Source organism: Acanthopagrus latus, chromosome 1 (genome assembly GCF_904848185.1).
Source record: "Acanthopagrus latus isolate v.2019 chromosome 1, fAcaLat1.1, whole genome shotgun sequence".
In the NCBI taxonomy this organism is placed as follows: Eukaryota; Metazoa; Chordata; class Actinopteri; order Spariformes; family Sparidae; genus Acanthopagrus; species Acanthopagrus latus.
In genome coordinates this window covers 7483497-7502854 of record NC_051039.1, presented here as the reverse complement: position 1 = coordinate 7502854, position 19358 = coordinate 7483497, and the positions used below count along the sequence as shown (strand labels likewise).

Below are 19358 nucleotides of genomic sequence, written 5' to 3'. Positions count from 1 at the left end.
TTTTTTTTGTTTTGTTTTCAGATGTAAGAAATGCGTCAGCGACAAGCAGAAACGTGGCAAAGACCCTCAACTGTTCTTGAAAGATGCCTGCTAGTAGAATTTTACACTTTATTTTTAACTAAAACACTGAATTAGTTGAAGAAAATGTCCATTTTACTGTGATTTTACAGCCCTCTTCAGTTTCACTTACATCCTGGATTAATTTGCATTGAGTTCAGCTGCACAGGAGAATATAAAAAAACATCTAGATGGTGCATTTCTTCATGGTGAGGAGTTAAAAACAGAACTCTTCGTGTAATTCCTCAGTCGTTCCACTAGATGTCAGACTGCTCTGATGCACAAAGACCCCACTCACTCTGGGTGGTGCAGAGGTGGAGAGTGAGCATGAGATCATTTACAGTCTGTGTGTGTTATGTCCCTGTGATAACTTGTTTGTATTATTTTTTTGATTTATTAATGTATTTAAATCTTTAGGTGGTGCACTGAACACATCGCTCATTCATGTAACTCGACATCACTTTCTGGCTCCTCTCAGCTACATTAAAACTTTATAGCCTGAAGAGGGATGACCCAGAAAAGACAGAAGTGTTTGATGCAGCAGAACGCGACTCATCGCATCACCGTGGCGAATCTAGAATACCTAAATCTCTTCCTTTTTGTGTTTTTATTGTTGTCCTGTTTTAGGCCGTCCCAGTACAAAAGCCAGGAGACGGGACGTTTGGAGGGTCGGACACATTAAAGTGTGTTTGCAGGTCTCCAGGCTGTGATGTTGCATTTAGAAAAAAAAAAATAGTATGAAGCCTTTTGTGGCTCCAGAGGAAGCTGCATTTAATCTAATCAAGTACCTTCAGTATTTTCACTTAAGTTGTATTGTGGGTAACGTAGGCACCAGCTTTAAAAAAGCAGTCTAGCATTGCATTCCTGTAACACTATTATTGGACATGAACAGTTTGAAAATGAATCATCAGAATTGAGAGATACCGCCTTTTTTTTTTTTTTTTTTTTTTTTTTTTAATTCCTTCCGTTTTTTCCTCCTTTTCTAAATCATACGCCTTCATTACCCAGAATTTAACTTGGCCTCTGAGTTACATCACTGGAGGCAAATTATCAGATTACATGCAGCTTCCTCTTGAGGCTTTATATTACTTTTTCACATTTACAGTTTAGCCCCCGAGGACCTGTCAATACAGTTTAATATGTAAAATTGGTGGAGTTACCCTCTAACTAGTGCCAAATCATGAGGTCCGTGAGAGCCCAGAGAATACTGAGATACCAAGAGATTTCTTTAACAGGAACGTTGCAGATTTTCAACAAACTCTGTATCACTTCGCTCCATTTCACCTGAAACAAGAGCCCAGGATCGATCTCCTGGATCGATGGAGGGGCGTCTCACCAAACTCAGATCAAGCTGTCTAAACTAGGGAGTGCCGATGAAACCAAAGATTCTGTTACTACGCTGACCATTTCTTGCCTAAAACCCAATAACAAACATATTTTAGCCGACAGTTGAGATGCAATAGAGAAAGATCATTAACAGTATGTGGTGGCCAAATCGTTTTAAAGTCCTAAAATAAAACTCAAACTGTAAAATAAGGCAGCGCAGATCGAATATGAAGCACACCTAAAATGTTCACAGAAATATATTTTAGCATCTTGTTTAACTTAAGATGACGTTTGTTACCACCTGTCGACCTACTGCTTCTCATCACTGGGAGTGTTTATTGACCCGGTGTGGTGCATTCTGGTTGTTGTAGTTTTTTTTTCTACCTTTAGAGCAAAAAGGGAATAGTACGGCCCTTTCTCTTGCTGTGTTATCTGGTCATGTAGCACCAATTTCAAAAACATGTTTGTCCTCCCACTGCATGGACAGACAAAGTGCAGTATTTCTTTAAGCACAATTATTGCCAAAAACTTACTTTCGATCAGCGAGTACACTTAAGATCAGATCACTGCAAAAGACTTGTGTACTCGAGTGCCATTTGTGTGGGTGACTTTCATTTTGCGTTTGACTTCTGGAAACTTTTCACAGCACTGCAAACCATGCGATCAAAACAAACCAACCTTATCTTTAGCCTTATCAGCGAGAACCCGAAGAATACTGAAATACCAAACACATCACAAGAGTCTTCATATTCTGTATAATGATTAAGTTAATAATCGGGGGATGATTTCAGGAAACATCGCTGCATTTTTACTATTCAGTGTGTAGTCCAAAAAAAAAACCTAATTTGTTAATGTGAATAAAATTTGCAAGACACACAGAGCTTCCTGTCATATATGGTTTGTTTACGTGGATTAATATACAACTAATCGCCCTCAGGTACTGTGTGGAATAAGCAATTTCAGTATTTATAGGAGGAACAAATCCACCCCTGCCCTTTTATCCAACCTTTTTTTTTTCAGTGCATCTAGCTAGTAAATATAACTGCATAAAAACCGCAGCAAAGTCAAAGTCCATCAAACACAGAGTACTGCACACGGGTACAATGAGGAACCGTCTCCCCCCCCCGCTGAATAATGTTCTCCATGGCTGGAGAGACACGCTGCAGCGATGTAGCCCACTTCCTGTTTGTGCCTTTGTTGCCAACAGCAATAAATACGATTTGACGGCATGAATGTAAAAACTATTCACTCATTGTTGTGAGAAGCTGATAACATCTCCAGCTGTCCGTCAGTATAATGATAATGTACATCTATCAGACTGATGTTACGATTCATGAGAAGTTCGATTATTGTGAATGTTTACTGAAAGTGAGCTGAGTAAAATGTGGATTATGAGGCTATAAAAACATACAGTTGTTTACTTTGTCCCTGTTTTCTGACTTGTGGACAGGTGAAAGTGAAAGAATATAAGCTCTCTTAGATTAAAGCTGCAAAGTCTATTTAATGTGCTGTACAGTGACGTAAGGATCAGCTCTAAAAGAGGCAAAAGTGTCCGACTGACTGAATTCATTTCATTGTCTTGTGACCAGATTACCTTCACTTGTGTCCAAACGTAAAGAAGTATCAACGAGTGTCCGACTCTCCTGATTTATTTTGTTTCAGTCAGCATCAATTGTCTTACCTTATTTTGTTTAAGAGAACCTTAAGTTTCAGTTCGGCTCATTTAAAGTCAAAACTGTACATCTGCTTTGCATGATAATGGATGAATTTACCAGTATTTTTTTTTTTTACTTACAGGCATATATACAGTGAAAATGTAAGATGTAATTCAATTTATTTCTTTTTATTTCGTTTACTGATCATGTAGGTGTGTCAAAAAAGTTCAGGGGTTAAATTCAAAAGTTTTTTAATTAATTCGTAACAGAGGATGGAAAGCCAAACTGTTTTCAGAGAAATATATTATCCAACAAAACTAGCTCGGCTACAACCATTGCATTTTGGACTAGAGGAAGAAACCCAGACCGGTCAATGCTGCAGAACATGATGGCATAATCACATTCACTACGGTGGCCCTGAATGCCCAAATAAGAGATATTGTGACTCCACTGAAAAGCTGAGAAACTCTACCATACACAAGTATTCAAAATATATAAATATAAATCTTTGTAAGTATAAATATTACTGTATATGATGAGGATTTTATCGATACTACTCTTATCAGCTTTTTTTCATTACAAAATAATAACTTTTAAATAAATGAAATATTTTTTAAAAAGTAAAATTCCACTAAACATGAATGGAACTGAATGTTTTAAATATATTGTTTTTTTCCCAGAGCAGCAACAGTCGTGTTTACTCCAGCAAAATCACTGTAAACTCAATAATCTCTCACTGGGAACAAACCCAAAATGTCAACACAATAAATAATATTCCTGACATTGAAATATTGAGTGAAGTTTAGAGAAGGCGGAGGTGATTCACTGCCTGCAGGTACCGCTGGCAGAGGGAGGAGGGGCTGCTTTGTTTCAGCGAAGACTGAGAATTTGACATATTTTAAGATACCGGTGCGTGACAAACTAAGATAAACCATTAAGGTCCCACGCAGGCGCACTGGAAGCTTCTCTGTGACAATTTGGTGAAGACGATCACAATCACAACTGTACAGTTTGTGGGTCGGACGGCTGAACAGTGACTGTAAACCTTTGATTAACAGAGAGGAGCTGCAGATTGAGATGATAAGTTTCTGTGGGTTCATCGCTCAAGTGATCAAGTAAACATTGTCATTGTTCTTATAAAGATGTCACTGACAGCTGCTTCAAACAGGACTGAGACTTGGGCTCACTACTGTCACCGAGGATGAGACAAATAAAAAAAATGACACAAAAATGGCCTGAGCGGTCCGTGTGACGTCAGTGAGGCAGGTTACATTTGTGATATTTGTGTACGTACGGTCACATTTCATGCCCTGGTGTATCAGCCCGTAGAGGAGGGAGCCACAGTGGTCACAGAAGGTCGGGCTGGAGTAAGTGTGGACCTTAAACTTGTGTTTACTTCGAGGATCCTGCAGAGGCAGAAAGACAGAGGAGAGAGAAGAAATCAGCGTTTGAGATATCCAGGCGGTTTCAGTACAGATCCTGCTGGACTCCACTAAAAGATTTAAAACCGCAACTTCACGTTTTCTCAGTTGGGAGTTACCCAAACCGAGTTCCCACTTTCTGTACCTTCACTGTTACCTTACTGTTCTGAGTTTTGCTTCTGATCGCACATGTTTTGAGACACAAATATATGGTCGAAAGTTTTCGGACAGCCCAGAAATTTCAGGCCACATGAGACTGCTGAACATCTTAATCTCAGCAGGAATATTATGGGCCGCTCATAATAAAACCATTCAGTGTTCACTTCACTGGACAGTCTTTTTCTCTCAACATTTTTGAACCTGGCTGAGGGGATTTGCTCCTAATCTGCAGTAAGTCCATGAGTGAGGTCGCCACTGATGTTAGCCGATACGACCTGGCTCACATTCAGTCGAGTTCTTCCACAGCAAACTGGGAAATCCTTTTCATTATGGACATTGTTGTGCACACACGCATTATCGTCATACTCGCCAACCTTTTTCCTCCCCAAGGACTCACATGTTTTACTGCCCTCTCCCAGTTTCCCGTTTTTAAATCCACGGTCACACTTCTCTTGTATTTCTTCCCATTTCTGATGATTTCTCACAAATTTTCCCCTTTTAATAATCAAAACCCGTTTCTGGCACAGTGCGGCGCGTCGCCTGCTGTTCTGTTGCGCCTCGTCCTCCTCAGTGACTGAGAGACAGATGGAAATAGAGAGGAGAAAATATATCTAAACAAATTTAAGACACCCAGGAGGGAAGACTTTTACATTTCTTACATAGTTTCAAAAGGACAGAGGCTGGAAAATCTGCCACGTGGATTTATCAGTCACCATCGAGAGGCTGACAGACACACAGCAGTGGCTTGAACAGACTCTCTAAAAATGTGTGAATGAATTAAAAGTGATAAATATACCTTGTGCCACAGATTTATGCAAGTTTACACTCGAGGGGAAATTATTCTGAGAATTTAAATTAAAATGACTGTTTGTCATGAAAATGCGGTTGAATTTTACTTAAGATTCAGTTCTGTTCATTCTTTAAATGTCACTTGAATGCAGAAAACACAGTCCTTGAACCTAGAAGTCTTCTGCAGTACGACCACGGGAACATTGCTGTGGTTTCAAATTCCTCCCTATTTTTGAGGTCTCAAGGTTGGCAAATACGATTCTCATGCAGCAACACAAAGATCTTCTTCAAATTGTTGACGTGATGTTAAAACATTACAGTTGTCCATAATGTTGTGTTGTGCATCCTTATTTACTTTGAATTTTCAAGCTTAAATGTCAAACGTTTGCTGCTTCCAGCCTCATAAATGTAACAATCTGCTGCTTTTCTTTGTCACGTCTGAGAGTAAATGAAGAGTATTTGGGTTTTGGAAGGAATCGTCGAACATTGTGATGAGACGACTAAATGATTATTTGATAAGTCATGAAAATAACTGATTAATCAATAGTAGATGTAATCACTTGTTGCAGCACTACAGGGGACGAGAAAATATAGCATGAAACTGTGACGATCAACCTGGGAGCAAAAGTACTTTTGGCTATGAAGGTAAATATAATAGCTATGATTTTTTTCCTCTTTGGGTGAATTGATCCTTTAAATATTGCCTCCAACGAGAGAGAGAGAGAGAGAGAGAGAGAGAGAGAGAGAGAGAGAGAGAGAGAGAGAGAGAGAGAGAGAGAGAGAGAGAGACGAAGTGGTGATTGAATATTTGGAGGAGGCTCAAAAAACAGGAAAACAACAAAACAGCTTTGATGATATAACGAAAACAAAGAAAAGACAGAGGAGTTACAGATTAATAAGCATCGGTCATATGACTTCAGATCCATGCTGACTCACAATCTATGTGTGTGTGTGTGTGTGTGTGTGTGTGTGTGTGTGTGTGATACTGGCTCATTAACCTGAGGCAGCCAGGCGGCACATTCTCTCTTTACTGACACATCTCAGTGTGATTTAGGGCTGACAGCTCAGCAGGAGGGAGGACAAGAGGTTACATCTGTGTGTGTGTGTGTGTGTGTGTGTGTGTGTGTGTGTGTGTGTGTGTGTGTGTGTGTGTGTGTTTACCAATCAGCAAATACAAGAACACACACACCAACAGCCTGTTCTGTCCTTGCTGAATAATCACTAACCGTGTGTGTAATCAATGTTTAACTTGAGCACATGACTGAAGTGACTGTCTCACTGTAGATATAATTAAGTGAATTTTAATTTTGATTAATTCTGGATATTAATTAAAACATATTAATCTAATTAAGTTGATATAAAGTGAAGGATTAATTAAAGCAGCAGATGGTTTCCAGATGTGTGTACATCTGTGTATGTATATGATGCAGCCACAGAACATAATTAACTGATTGTTGATTCTCTGGCCTCGACTGGACAGTAAAGGAGTAAAGCTACGTTTTAATGTTCCTGTCCTGCATTGACTTGTTGGCACAGATCAGGTGAACGTCACTTTTATGTGTTGGGGAATGTGTGTGGTACAGCGGACAGCTCATGTTTCCTAGAAAAGACACGCGCTGTGCATAAAATCTGTCGCACAACAAACAAATATCATGACGGCGCAAATATTTGAGGAATCACGTTAGCTGTTTTCAACCTGAGCTAACATCTGAAACCAGACGGATTCATGTTTCATCTTTGTTACGTTTAAGAACTGAGATAAGCCACGAATATGCAGCTTTTCATGCTATGGACAACTGTAGTCTAGAGTTTTGAGAATGACTTTATAAATAGAAAGGGAGTTCAGACTTATTATATTTATTCATTCATGTATTTATTTTTGTAGCACCATGGAGGAAATATTTCTAGAATTTCCTGCCTTCAAATTGTCTGATAATTATCTTGAGGTCAGCAATACGGTTAAATATCTTGGACATTTTCGCAAGATTTAGCACCACACGCTGATAGTTCCAGCTGTGGAGACATCAGAACAGCTGTCTCTTTTTTAGGACACTAATATATTTTCATCTTTTAAACAATGATCATTTGATTTTATTTTTTTTTTATGTGATGGATTTATTTATCTGACTGCACAGCAACCGATACTTCGAGATACGTGGAAATTTGTTATGAATTGGAGCTGTCGACAGTTGAATTGTACTCGATTCGACCCGTGAGTTTACACCTCTAGTGTGAGCGTACGTTTCTTCTCTACTTACATCGGAGGCAGGTCCCTTGTCGGCCCCCGGGCAGGAGAAGGTGACAAATTCATGACAGCGCTTGTGGACCACAAAACAGCACACTGTGGGGAAGAGAAAAGTGAAATGTCACCTCAGGCTTCCTTACAAAGCCAAATAAGTCGACACGGTAGCAACAAAGAGATGAATCAATACGTCAATTATGTGGCATTAGTCACTGAACAATAGCCTCTCATATTTCAGCAGTTCCCATTTGCACCTTCATGCTGTCAACATTCATATTTAGTGTTGCTGTTTCAGTCGAGATGATTTTTACATTTCACAGCTGCATGGTGGGATATCTCCTAATCACATTAATGACATTAGAGCTGCCACAGGAAGCTTCCCGCAGAGGCAGCTCCAAATGGCAGCAGGTTAGACAACCTGGTGACTTGACTGCTGGAAGTTGCGCTAAAAAAATTCATCATTTAGTGTAGCTACAGAGTGAAGCAATACTCTGCATACTCTCAGCCTAACATAGCTGATATATCCAAGTCCTAAGTAAGAGTAAATCCTTCCAGCTGAAAAACAATGTGAAGCAGGAACAGAAACACACACACACACACACACACACAGAATCAATCGTCAGGACAACACATGGCTTCGCTCTCATGAAAAAGTAGTGAACCACGTTCAAACTCTGACATTAAAAATCCTCTGAAAACAGGCAGACGCTGTAACTGAAGTACACGTAATTCACATGTACATAAAAAGGCTTAAGTCAGGAGCCGAGGATTCAGATCCCTGGTGATGTCAGCTGAGGTATCAGACCTCAGTAAACCTTCCCTCAATGAACTTAAGATCGTTTGGTCTCCATTTGTTTCACAACTGTTTTTTTCACATGCGTCTGTCAGATTCTTAAAATAAAGCGTGGCTAAAATGGGGTGAAAAGAAATCCCCTGGGGATTTTTTTTTTATCTCAGAGATAAAACTTTCATATGTGCATTTCCCATATCACACAAACTGTATATATAGTAATTTCAATTTCAAATCCACAATGCAGGCTGGAGTTGTGCAAGAGAGACGGACAAGCTCGTCTAATCCAGTCCAGAGAGGCTACAAATGTCAGAGGAGAGCTGAGCTGATGCGCTCAAATCTCTTGTCAAAACAAACAATAAACAATCTGTAATGAAAAGTGAGAACCACTTAGGAACTACTGAATTGTGCACAATAGATAATCTCACTCATTACTCATTAATCCATTTCGGTCGTCGGACACAGCTCCTGTTTACATGTGCAGGCAGCCTGAGCAGAAACTGTTGAATCTTTATGTAAATGTTGGCATTTTGTATGTTCTTGTGAAATAAGATAAAACTGAGCCCAGAGCAAGAAGATCTGTGTAATGGAAAGCATGACTTCCTCTCTGGAGGAGGTCTGGAGGAGCCACTGTACTCAGAAAATGGGAATACATGGACTTTATTATAGTAATAGTGGAGGCTACCTTCCTGTGAACATCTGTGCACAATAACAGACATCTGACATGTAGAATCATGATCACTTTACAGGTGTGCCCCCTCACTTTGTGTGTCATTATGACTCATAATCCCCTGAGACACGAAGATCTTTCTCAAATTGTTGCTGCGTGTATGTTTTTTTTTTTATTAGGTGCTTGAAAATGAAAATTAAATATTTTGGGGGTTTCAGACTGTTGGTTGGACATAAATAATCAATGTGAAGGCACCGTCAGCTTTAGGAACAAGCAATCCATCGCTGGAGTCATTTCTAGGCAAACAAATCCAAACACGTACTGATCTGAGCTTCTCACATGTGAACATTTGTCTTCGTCTTGTTTAACAGCAAACTGAACCTCTTGGAGTTTTGGACTGGGCTTGGGCCGATATTAGATATTATCAAATATCGCGATATTTGTCACCGTAAGCGATATTTCTCACAATATCTAGTATCTCTCAGCTGTGTGATTCTTCACCTGAGAGGAACTAATCCGACTGTATGTTACTTTAAACCCTCTAGAGTTTAGTGGGAAGGAAATCAGTGGCAGACTAGCTGCACTTAATATATCATACTATAACATCTAATATATATCTAATTTAAAACTTTTTAACTTATGTTGTGTACCGCGATATATAAAACCTTTTTGGGACAGTTGATTAGACAAAACCAGCTCAGTAACTATGTCTGGGCTTTAGGAAATTGTGATGGACATTTTTCAATATGTGACTTGACACCAAACAAGAATTAAGAATTAAGAAAATAACCTGCAGATGAATCAATGCTGAATATTATTGTGAGCTGCAGCCTCAGAACAAGTGAAACATACAGTCGTATTTGAGCGGAGCTGCTATTAGACATTCAGCCAGGAAGCTAATCTGAGATCAGATCTTCAGTCAGTATGTCTTGAACAGCAAACAGAAGTCACAAGGCGCACAGCAGTCTCAGTCTGGGACAGATGCAAATAAAAAGTAAAAATGGCTTTTTAGTTTGGATCAGTCACTTCCTGCAGACGAAGACGTGAACGTGTCCGACACCAGAACAGAGGAGCAGATCAGACTTCTCTTCTGTAGCCTCTGTGGTTTTAAAACCTCGCAGCGCTACTCACATGTATTTGAATACAAATCAAACACAGCGGCTGATTTAAACCACTTCCACTGTAAAATGACCTGCAGCATCAACCAGAAACTCAATTAAGACATCAGCACGGTTTGATGTTACAGCCAAACGGACCTGCTGCATGATTATGGAAATATTAACGTGGATGATGCAACCGCAACCACTAGATAGACACACACATACACACACACACACACACACACACACACACACACACACACACACACACACACACACACACACACACACAGGATGACATTACGCTGTGGTTTAATCTTAATTATTCACATTCTCGTTACATTTTCATGAGGCACTGTGGCAACTGGCTACAATTTCCGCTGGTTTCTAGCAGTTAAGCAACAGAGTGCTCGTGTTTGTTTATACGTGTGTGTGTGTTGGTTTAACTTAAAATACCGACAGACACAGCAGTCACAGATGGTGAACATGGGTGTAACATGGTTGAACTCTGTCCGTGTGTAGCTGTGCACAATGCAAATGAACAGACACACGGAGAGGATGGTGACCGAAAAAAAAAAAAAAAAAAGGGAAACGCAGAGACAAAAAGAAGAAGACAACGAGAGAGAGAGAGAGGAAAATAAAGAATGAAGAAATTAAGCCAGAGCAAAAGAGATAGACTGTGTGTGTGTGTGTGTGTGTGTGTGTGTGTGTGTGTGTGTGTGGGCAGGAAGGGATGGGGGCACAGCTGGGTTTGAGGCAATGTGAGGGGGCGGAGAATTCATTTGTGTGTTTGCGGTGTGTCAGAAAGACAGAAACAGAACTGGAGCAACAGAAAACACGCTGAAGGATGCAGACACACTTTACAGCTCTTTGTTCATAAATCTGCTCCGTCACACACACACACGCACGCACACACACACACACACACACCTGGGCACTCACACACGAGCACACAGACACATTAAGTACACACTACTGAAAGACAGGCCTAGTGACCTGCCGAGGAGGTCTTTGCTCTGTTGCCTAGCAACCAGGCTGAGCCCTACAGTCGAGTCTACACAAGCCGCCCCGTTTTGTCCGACTGACAGCGAGGACAGCAAATCAGAGCCGGTCCAAAAGAACGATCCCTGCCGATGAACCGCCAGGACGACAGCTTCACATCAACGGGAGCTTCAGGAAGTTCCCTCCATCTTGGACCATTTTCCACAAACCACAGACGGAGGCACTTGTAATCATCGCCCAGGCCTCAACAAGCCTGAGCAAACTGGAATAAACCTACAGAGATTAGACCCTTCTGCTGAACAGCTCTCTGAAGAGTCTGGCTGACGCAACGCTCGGGTCACATCGTTTAGACCCTGATTACAAGCAGAACTGAGTCAGAAGAAGCTGTCTGTTGTATTTCTGCAACAGCAGCAACAAACTCTCCCGCTTTGTGGAAGGAAATATAGAAGTATCTACAAACTGCTGGGAAAAAGGCTGCTAAACCTACATACAGTACACATTGTTAACAGTAAAACAATTGATTCATGTCAATTAAAAAGGACCAGCGTGCAGGATTCAGTGGTTACGGATCTCCTCACCCTCCCTGACGGTTGTCACTGACATGCCATAGACCTGCTCTAGTGTTTGGTTTGTACGCTACTGTAGAAACATGTCAGACTGTTTGGAAGAAAGGCCCCAGGAAGAGCGCCAGGCTCTGAAGCCAACTGTCATAGTGGCCAAACAGTGTAATTAAAACGTCGCCCGACACACACTGAGGCCCTAAAATACTTTTTTTTTTTTTCCCATAAGCTTGCATTGTGAAGGAAGCAGCTGTAAAACGGTGAATCATTTCTTCAATGACTCTGCAAGATTAAAGTATTTTATCTCATAGCTGGGCGCTGAAGTGGAAGTTAGCCGTCTCGGTCTGCTGAAGTCTCCAGTGCACGCGCTGTAAGGACCCCACAACATGGGAGATCTGGGTATTTTTATAGCCAGGAAGTCGAGCTATTTTGGCCACCTAACAGCTTTTACAGGAATTAACTGGGCTCCGCCTCCAACGCAGTGTCCACAGTCTTCTGTAACATCATTATCATATATTGTTTTCTGCCAATAGATCCTCCTAAAATCCTACAAACTGGAACTAAAAAAATGAGCTATAAAAGTCTGATTATTTCTGGTTCTACTCTCCAGATAAAACTATTCATAACTACGTAAAGATCTGGATGAAGTTGTCGACGCCTCACTTTATTCACAGTTCATGAAGGCGCTGGCTTGCAGGCATGCTAGCTGCGGTGAACTCGGCGTTCAGCCTGTCAGACTGTGGACACACTTCGGCTTATATATTGTGTGTTTGACCAGGTGTTTCCTCAAGATAGACGTGCTGTTTTGGTCAGCGTTGCATTTGACGTTACAAACATTCGATCATTGATATCCGATAGTTGGCCACCTGGTAGCGACAGACTGAAAAAAGCTGAGTCTGACAACGACTTAAACATGTAATAAAAAAAACACCTGGTCCCTTTTTTTCAGATATTTCTAATAAAATAATCCCAACTACCATCAGTCATCAATTCTTATCTAGCTACATGGTCCCTAAAAGCAGCGTCTTGATATGTCAATCGTGGACGACTCTTAAAAGACGAGTTTAAACAGTGATCAGCACATACATGACTGTCTGCTGGCTGAGTGTGGATCCAATGATCGCACGCTTGGCATTCGGAATGTGTGTTTCCAGTCAAAGAGACCTTATAAATGTATTGTTTATATTTGTATTACTGAAGGGAAGACAAAAAGGTCCGCGGAGACACATCAGAGATGATCCTTAAGCATCAAAGCGTCTGAGTGGGTGGACTGGTGTATGTGTTTGATTGACAACTCAGCAGTCAGGGGAGTCTGACTACTCATAAGGAAATACAATGTAAACAAACTTGTGCTGGTAGCTGTAGCCTGCGAGCGATTCATAGACGCTGTTTTTTTTTATGTTTCCTGAATCCTACAAAGGCAGGACAAGCCACATATTCCACACATACACCAACTCACGCAGTTATTTCAGTCTTTGACAGTCAGGACGAAGCATAAATCGGCAAGTAAATGTATTATTTGACGGCCCCGGGGCTTCTGCTAGGACATGCAGTGTGTTGTTGGCCAGTGCCGCCACTTTCCATTAAAACCCACCGCACCCATCCAGGCTGGCACCATGTCGCCTTTCTCTAGTCTTTTGATTTTCGCTATAGTTTATCTGGTATTATATGACTTAAGATCCATTTTTTCCAGCAGACTTCCAGTAGTTAGAAACTACATTTTCTGACACATCTGTAGTCTTAAAATGCGTCTTTGCTCAATAAAATAGTTGTGTTTAGTTTATCCGTCGCGTGTGCTTCCTTGTTTGTCGTGGTCCGAGACATCACTATGAATCACTGGTCGGTAACAACTGAAGAAGTTCTGGTGGTAGACGACCCAAAAATCCAGCAGGAATGCTGAAGGCCATTTTGTGCCAATAAAGGTCAGATTTTTCATGTGATTTTGGATGGAGAGACATTTGTAGGACTGTATCGTCTACAGAGGGAAACGGGGGTGGGTAACATTTGTAAAACAAAGCCGTCTCCCTCAGGCGACACACTGACGTCGGTCGTCCATATCAATCTTATCTTTACAATAATCTTCATGAGAACAACACGCATCAACTGGATCTTAAGACTTCAGATTAGACTCCTTACGTAGCACATCACAAACTAGATGATTTCATCCGTCGTCTGTCAACCCCAGCTGATCCAGACTGGAACAGGCCCGGTGCAGCTCGGGCTCTGGGTTGTGTCTTCACCTCGGTCAGCTGAGTTCATACTGACAGTAATCACTTAGTAAATCACGGGTATCAATTAGTCAGCGTAAGGAAAACATCCGCCTGATGATATTTGGATTACGATTTGTCAATCTGATAATAAATCAATTGGCAACTGACAGGAGGAAGTTTGATTAATGATCACTCGGGTGTGGGGGGGGGTATCCAACACATAGCCGGTTCAAGCTTTCTGTGTTTAGGCTTTTCTGACAGTAGGTAAGACAAAATTATCCCTCAATATGTAAAACTATTGTTATTCAAAGTCCTGCCAATAGGTAACCTGTAAATCAGACTAGTTTTAAAATGTGTAACCTTAGAAATCGTTCATTCAACTTTGATTGGAACAAAGAAAACTCTGATTTGTTTGTTCCAATCTTACAACACGCTGCGTAGTTTTCAAGACGCGTTAACATCCAGTCATGATTCTGCCATTTTCAGAGTACCGACGCTGTAAAGACCTGCCGACTTTAAGATTCGATGTGAATGAGCTCAATCACGAGCAGGCACTTCACGGAGGACAGGCATCCTCTTAATCGTGTGTTCGTTTCCCAGCCAGAGTCACCAACGTTTCTTATAATCAATATGTCAATCAAACCTCTCAACCACCAGTCAGTCTATGATCAGGCTCAAGAGTCAGTCACAGCCTCGAACAGATCAATAACAACCACTCTTCAAGATGAACAAGCAGTGTTTTTTTTTTTAAAGATTTGTTGGTATTCCGATTGTAGCACTTCCTTTTCGTCATTAAGGTTGTAACAGATGTAATCTGAGCACAGAGGGAACATAAACTCTTACAGACACAGAGATATATTTGCACATTTCATCTTTTTTTTTTTTTTAACTTCTGCTTTGAACACTGCTGAGAAGCAGATCATGTCGGTTTAGAGTCGAGGCCAACGGGGCGTGAAGTGGAAAAAGATCAGAGAAAATCAAAGGCCTCCTCAGGAAGACTAAAACATGTTTCTCACTCGCCAACTTCTGGTGGAGTTTAACATTAAGTATAAATCGGAAATGACAAACCTGCCATCGCCTACAAAGAAGCTTTTTGTTCAGTTGAAGTTAAACATGCCAGAAGCTGCTTTTCAAAAAATCTTGTGTCCTTTGAAATGATTAAAATATGCATTATGTGTTAAATCACTCTGGCCAAAACTGAAATATTACAGTAAACTACTGGATGGATTACCGTGATACTTTCACCTGACTTTACTTCACCACCATGAGGTCAAAATATCATTTTAAGACTCAGCTGGACTTTATGTTTATAGCCAATTAAGACAGGACAAAATACGAAGTTCCTTTACTGATCCCCCTCCGGAGAAATTCACAGGTAACACAGCAGCACAGAGGGAAATAAGTAGCAAGTCTCATGAAATATAGACAGTAATAAAGAGATAATGGGAAGAATAAAATGACAATTTGAATAAAAAATAAAGATAAACACACACTCTATACAGTAACTGTCCGTGTGTTTTGTCACTCTTGTTTTGTTCTGTCGTCTACACAACTTCATATCCCACTGGGAGCGATTAACGAGCTATTGTTGACTCGCTCAGATTGTGTTTTTATTTGTGTGCGTCTGCTGTGGTTGAGTGAACTATGCAGTTAAATCAATTTGACATTTGTCCATTTTAAGTGTGTTAGGGTTTCCAACTTTGTGGTGCTGTGTAGATCCTGAGTCTGCATAGGATGTTTCATTTTGAAGAAACTGACTGGATGCAAGATGTCGTCCCGCTGTCTGGCTCGATCTGCTCCGTGCAGATTGACAAGGCTGCAGTCCGCTGCCGTCAAAAATAGACGCCGCAGAGCAGAGCGGAGAGTGGAGAGCGGCTTCTGGGAGAAACGGCAGCCATCATCTCCGAAGACTGCATTACGGCCGTAACGCAATAGAGACGGCCACAGGTCAAATCTGGTGGTTGGCAACCGATCGTGCCGAGATGCGCGTAACAAAAAAGAACGAGGCAGCAAAACAAATGATTTCCTGCTGTGTGGAGCGTCAGGCGAGCGCTTGTCTCTTGCAAACCATTTCACATATTGGTAGTTGCTTTAAATGTGCATAAAATTCACAATATTTTGCACATATAGTGATGAGTCTCTGTGTGATTTGGGCTTTTGTCTTGTTATAAGTGCCTAGATAAATACATCTAAGCTAACCAGATTTGTGTTTGTGGGATTTCTGCACCGATGCAACCGACATCTGTCATTTACGTTGAATCCTATTTAGCTGCTTTGGTTTCTGAAGCGCACATTGTATCTCACCGTCGCAGCGCAAGACAAGTTGACATGTGTGCTGTGAAAAAGGCCATTGCAGAAACCAACAGTTAGTTCCTTGATTAAACGCTTCTGTTCAGTCATCTCTTTCATTTCAGGCTCATTTATTGAATTTTTGTTGCATTTAAAAAATACGTTTTTTTTAATCAAAAAAACTCTAAAAATATGAAAACTTTTCTTTCCGCTCATCTAATCTGACGACTGAAAAAGTAAATTGACCCTCGTCCAAACTTCGATCAGACATCTGGACTTCTCTCAAGCAGGAAATGATACGAGGGTGACTTCCTCTTTTTGCTGTCAGCGCACACACACACACACACACACACACACACACACACACACACACACACACACACACAAACACACACAAATGAACACCAATAACAGAAAAGCTGAAGGCAGGGGAGAAAGAAGCGAAATCTCTACCTGCAGAACAGGTATTCAAAACACACCCACAATGCACAGAGGACACCTTTGTCACACCAACACACATACAACATATTCTGCCCGACACGTCAGAACTGAACTGCTCCTTCTTTTCCCTCTCGCACTCTTTAAGACACCACAGCTCTCCTAATCCTCCCTCTTTGTTGTTTATAAAACTCCCACTTTTCTCTCACGACAGGTAAAGAAAAAAGGAGAGAAAATCCACAAACAGCACACAAAGTCGTATGAATGTTAAGCTACCGGCACGCACAAACATTAAACGTCACCTGAGATGCAAACTCTCAGACCGAAATCTGTGCAGTTTTTAATAATGTCTTATGATCTGAAGGTCAGTGAATCAACGCCTCCTGCTGCAACACGTTCAGACGAACCCTACCACAGAAATTGAGCATATTGTTGACTCTGGAAACAGCAGCTGTCATGTGAGCAAAAGCTCCAAAACAGCTACTGATAGAGATCCGAGCTGTGGAAGTGAGATTGTTTCGCAGACCCTCCAAGAACGAGCAACTTTAAGCAAACACATCCGAGATGCCTTTAGAAAGAAGAACCTCTACTAACAACCTCCCCCTTTACCAAAGCCTTTAAATCTTTGTATTATTGATTATTCTCTCCTTTAATCAATTAGCAGTTCAGTCTATTGAAAAGGTCCCAGGGTGCAAAGAGAATGAGCAAATGTCCTAAACCCAAAGATACTGAAGAGTATACTGATACACTGAAGGGGCATTTAAGCTTTTATTTTAAGACTCCAACTATTAAATGATTGTCAAAACAGACTATCAACTCAATCAATTAATCGTTTCAGCTCTAATGAAGCAGCTCATGTCTACACTTCAATGCTGTTGAAACTAATTTCATCATCATCATCAGGTGTTTTTCTCTGATTTCTCCAACCACAATGTTTCATACTGCAAAGTCTGTTTAAACAACCAGCCCCGTCAAGTTAATCCCAGTTTAACCTTTAACCCCCTGACTTGTGCACTTGTGACTTTTCTGACAATTTGAGACAAATCGAACAAAGTTTAAACAAATCTTTTACTGTGTGTGGCCATTTTATGATGAATGGGCCCACCAGCTGCTCTTCACCACGCGCCTCCTGCACACCAGCAAATCAGTGCTCGCTGCATATCTGCGGTGAGGTTTTACTTGATCCATCTTTAAGGTGAAATTACATCATTTCTATTTATAGCTTCGATGTGAACACTGAACATATCAAAAAAAAAACCTCCAGACTGGCTCACAAAGTTTGTATAGTTTCAATTTTATTTATGTCAACAGTTCTGTCAAGTCAGATGAAGTTGATGCCCTTACTTCCCCTTTTCTCGAGTGTTTAAATAGTCCAATGAATATCAAATGAATGTAACCGACAAGCGGCTCTGCGCTGTCGTCTGACTGTGAGTCGACACTGATTTGAGATTTAAAAAGGTTGAAATATGAATAAAACTCACTTTTAAACCATGTTTAGACATTTTCTAAATGCACTGGGCTGAGTTAATCAAATATTAAAATCCATTTGGAGGAAAAGTTGTTTTCTGAGTCTCATTCCAAACTCTACTGAACACTGACGCTTTGGGACGCTGCCGACCCGTTCTCAAATCCTGAAGTGTCATTATTTGAGTTAAAAATCAACTTTTCGTAAAAATAGCACCTTTAAGGCAGCAACTAACTATTTTTTCTTACTGATTCATCTGTTTTTTCTAAATTAGATGATGACTGGTTTTGTCTATAAAACATTTCTGAAGAACAATGAACTTGTCACAATATACTCGTAACCAATTTATCAAACGTCTTGAGTCTTCAGACCAACAACAGCAACAAAAAACACAAATATTCTACTTATTACTTATTATGATGTCAAATCGGGACATTTGAGCGACGCGCTTTTTTGAAATTTTGCTTAGGAAAAAAGGACTTCCTCTTAAATCAAAATCATTTGTTGTTTTTCTGATGATGAACCGATGAACCCTGTGTGGACGTCTACACGCAGCACTACAAGCCAGCAGCGCGCGGCGTAGAGGAGTAAACCGAACGCTTGTTTCGATGCGGCGTGGATGCATAAATCCCTCATCCTCTCTTCTATTCTTACAAAACAGTCACACACACACACACACTGTGGTCTATACTTTCACTCTTTTATGATCAGTGAGATACACCAAACAAACGAGCCCTTTGTTCTCTTCGTCAGGAGGTCTCCATCGGGTTTATTTGTGGACGTATGTGGAACGTGTGATTTGCGCACAACTGTTCATGTTTGTCCTGTCGTATGACCAAGGCTTTAAAGGACAAGTTCACCTAAAAATGGAGAAAAAAAAATGCAGACATCATCTTCTCGCCCTCATGCTGACTAAAAGTTGGGCAAAGTTTCAGCAACACGCCGCTGCCTCATTTTCCTTAACGACTGAAGTGGATGGGGACTCGTTTTAAAGGCCGTGACACACTGACATCAAAGAACGAGCTGTGCTGAAGCGCCTCGCGTCTCTTGGGTCCCGGCCAAAACGCTGCACTTGAAGACACCACAAAGACCAGAGCCTCACACGCTCTGCACCCGTGTGAAAGGAAATACCTCTCAGCCGATACACGAACCGTTGTTGTGATCGAGCAGCGTCGTTGGACGCCA

General features: G+C 40.9%; 1 protein-coding gene across 2 annotated transcripts in view; it reads right to left on the bottom strand.

Annotated features, from left to right (window-relative positions):
* The window catches only part of LOC119017686 (protein kinase C beta type), a 36989-nt gene that overhangs the window by 14685 nt on the left and 2946 nt on the right, over nucleotides 1–19358 (bottom strand). For both annotated transcript variants that reach the window (XM_037094561.1, XM_037094552.1), the window contains exons 3-4: nucleotides 7666–7748; nucleotides 4333–4444 (exon numbers count right to left, since the gene is read on the bottom strand). In XM_037094561.1, coding sequence (XP_036950456.1) covers nucleotides 4333–4444; nucleotides 7666–7748 — 195 coding nt within the window. The remainder of the gene's footprint in view (nucleotides 1–4332; nucleotides 4445–7665; nucleotides 7749–19358) is intronic.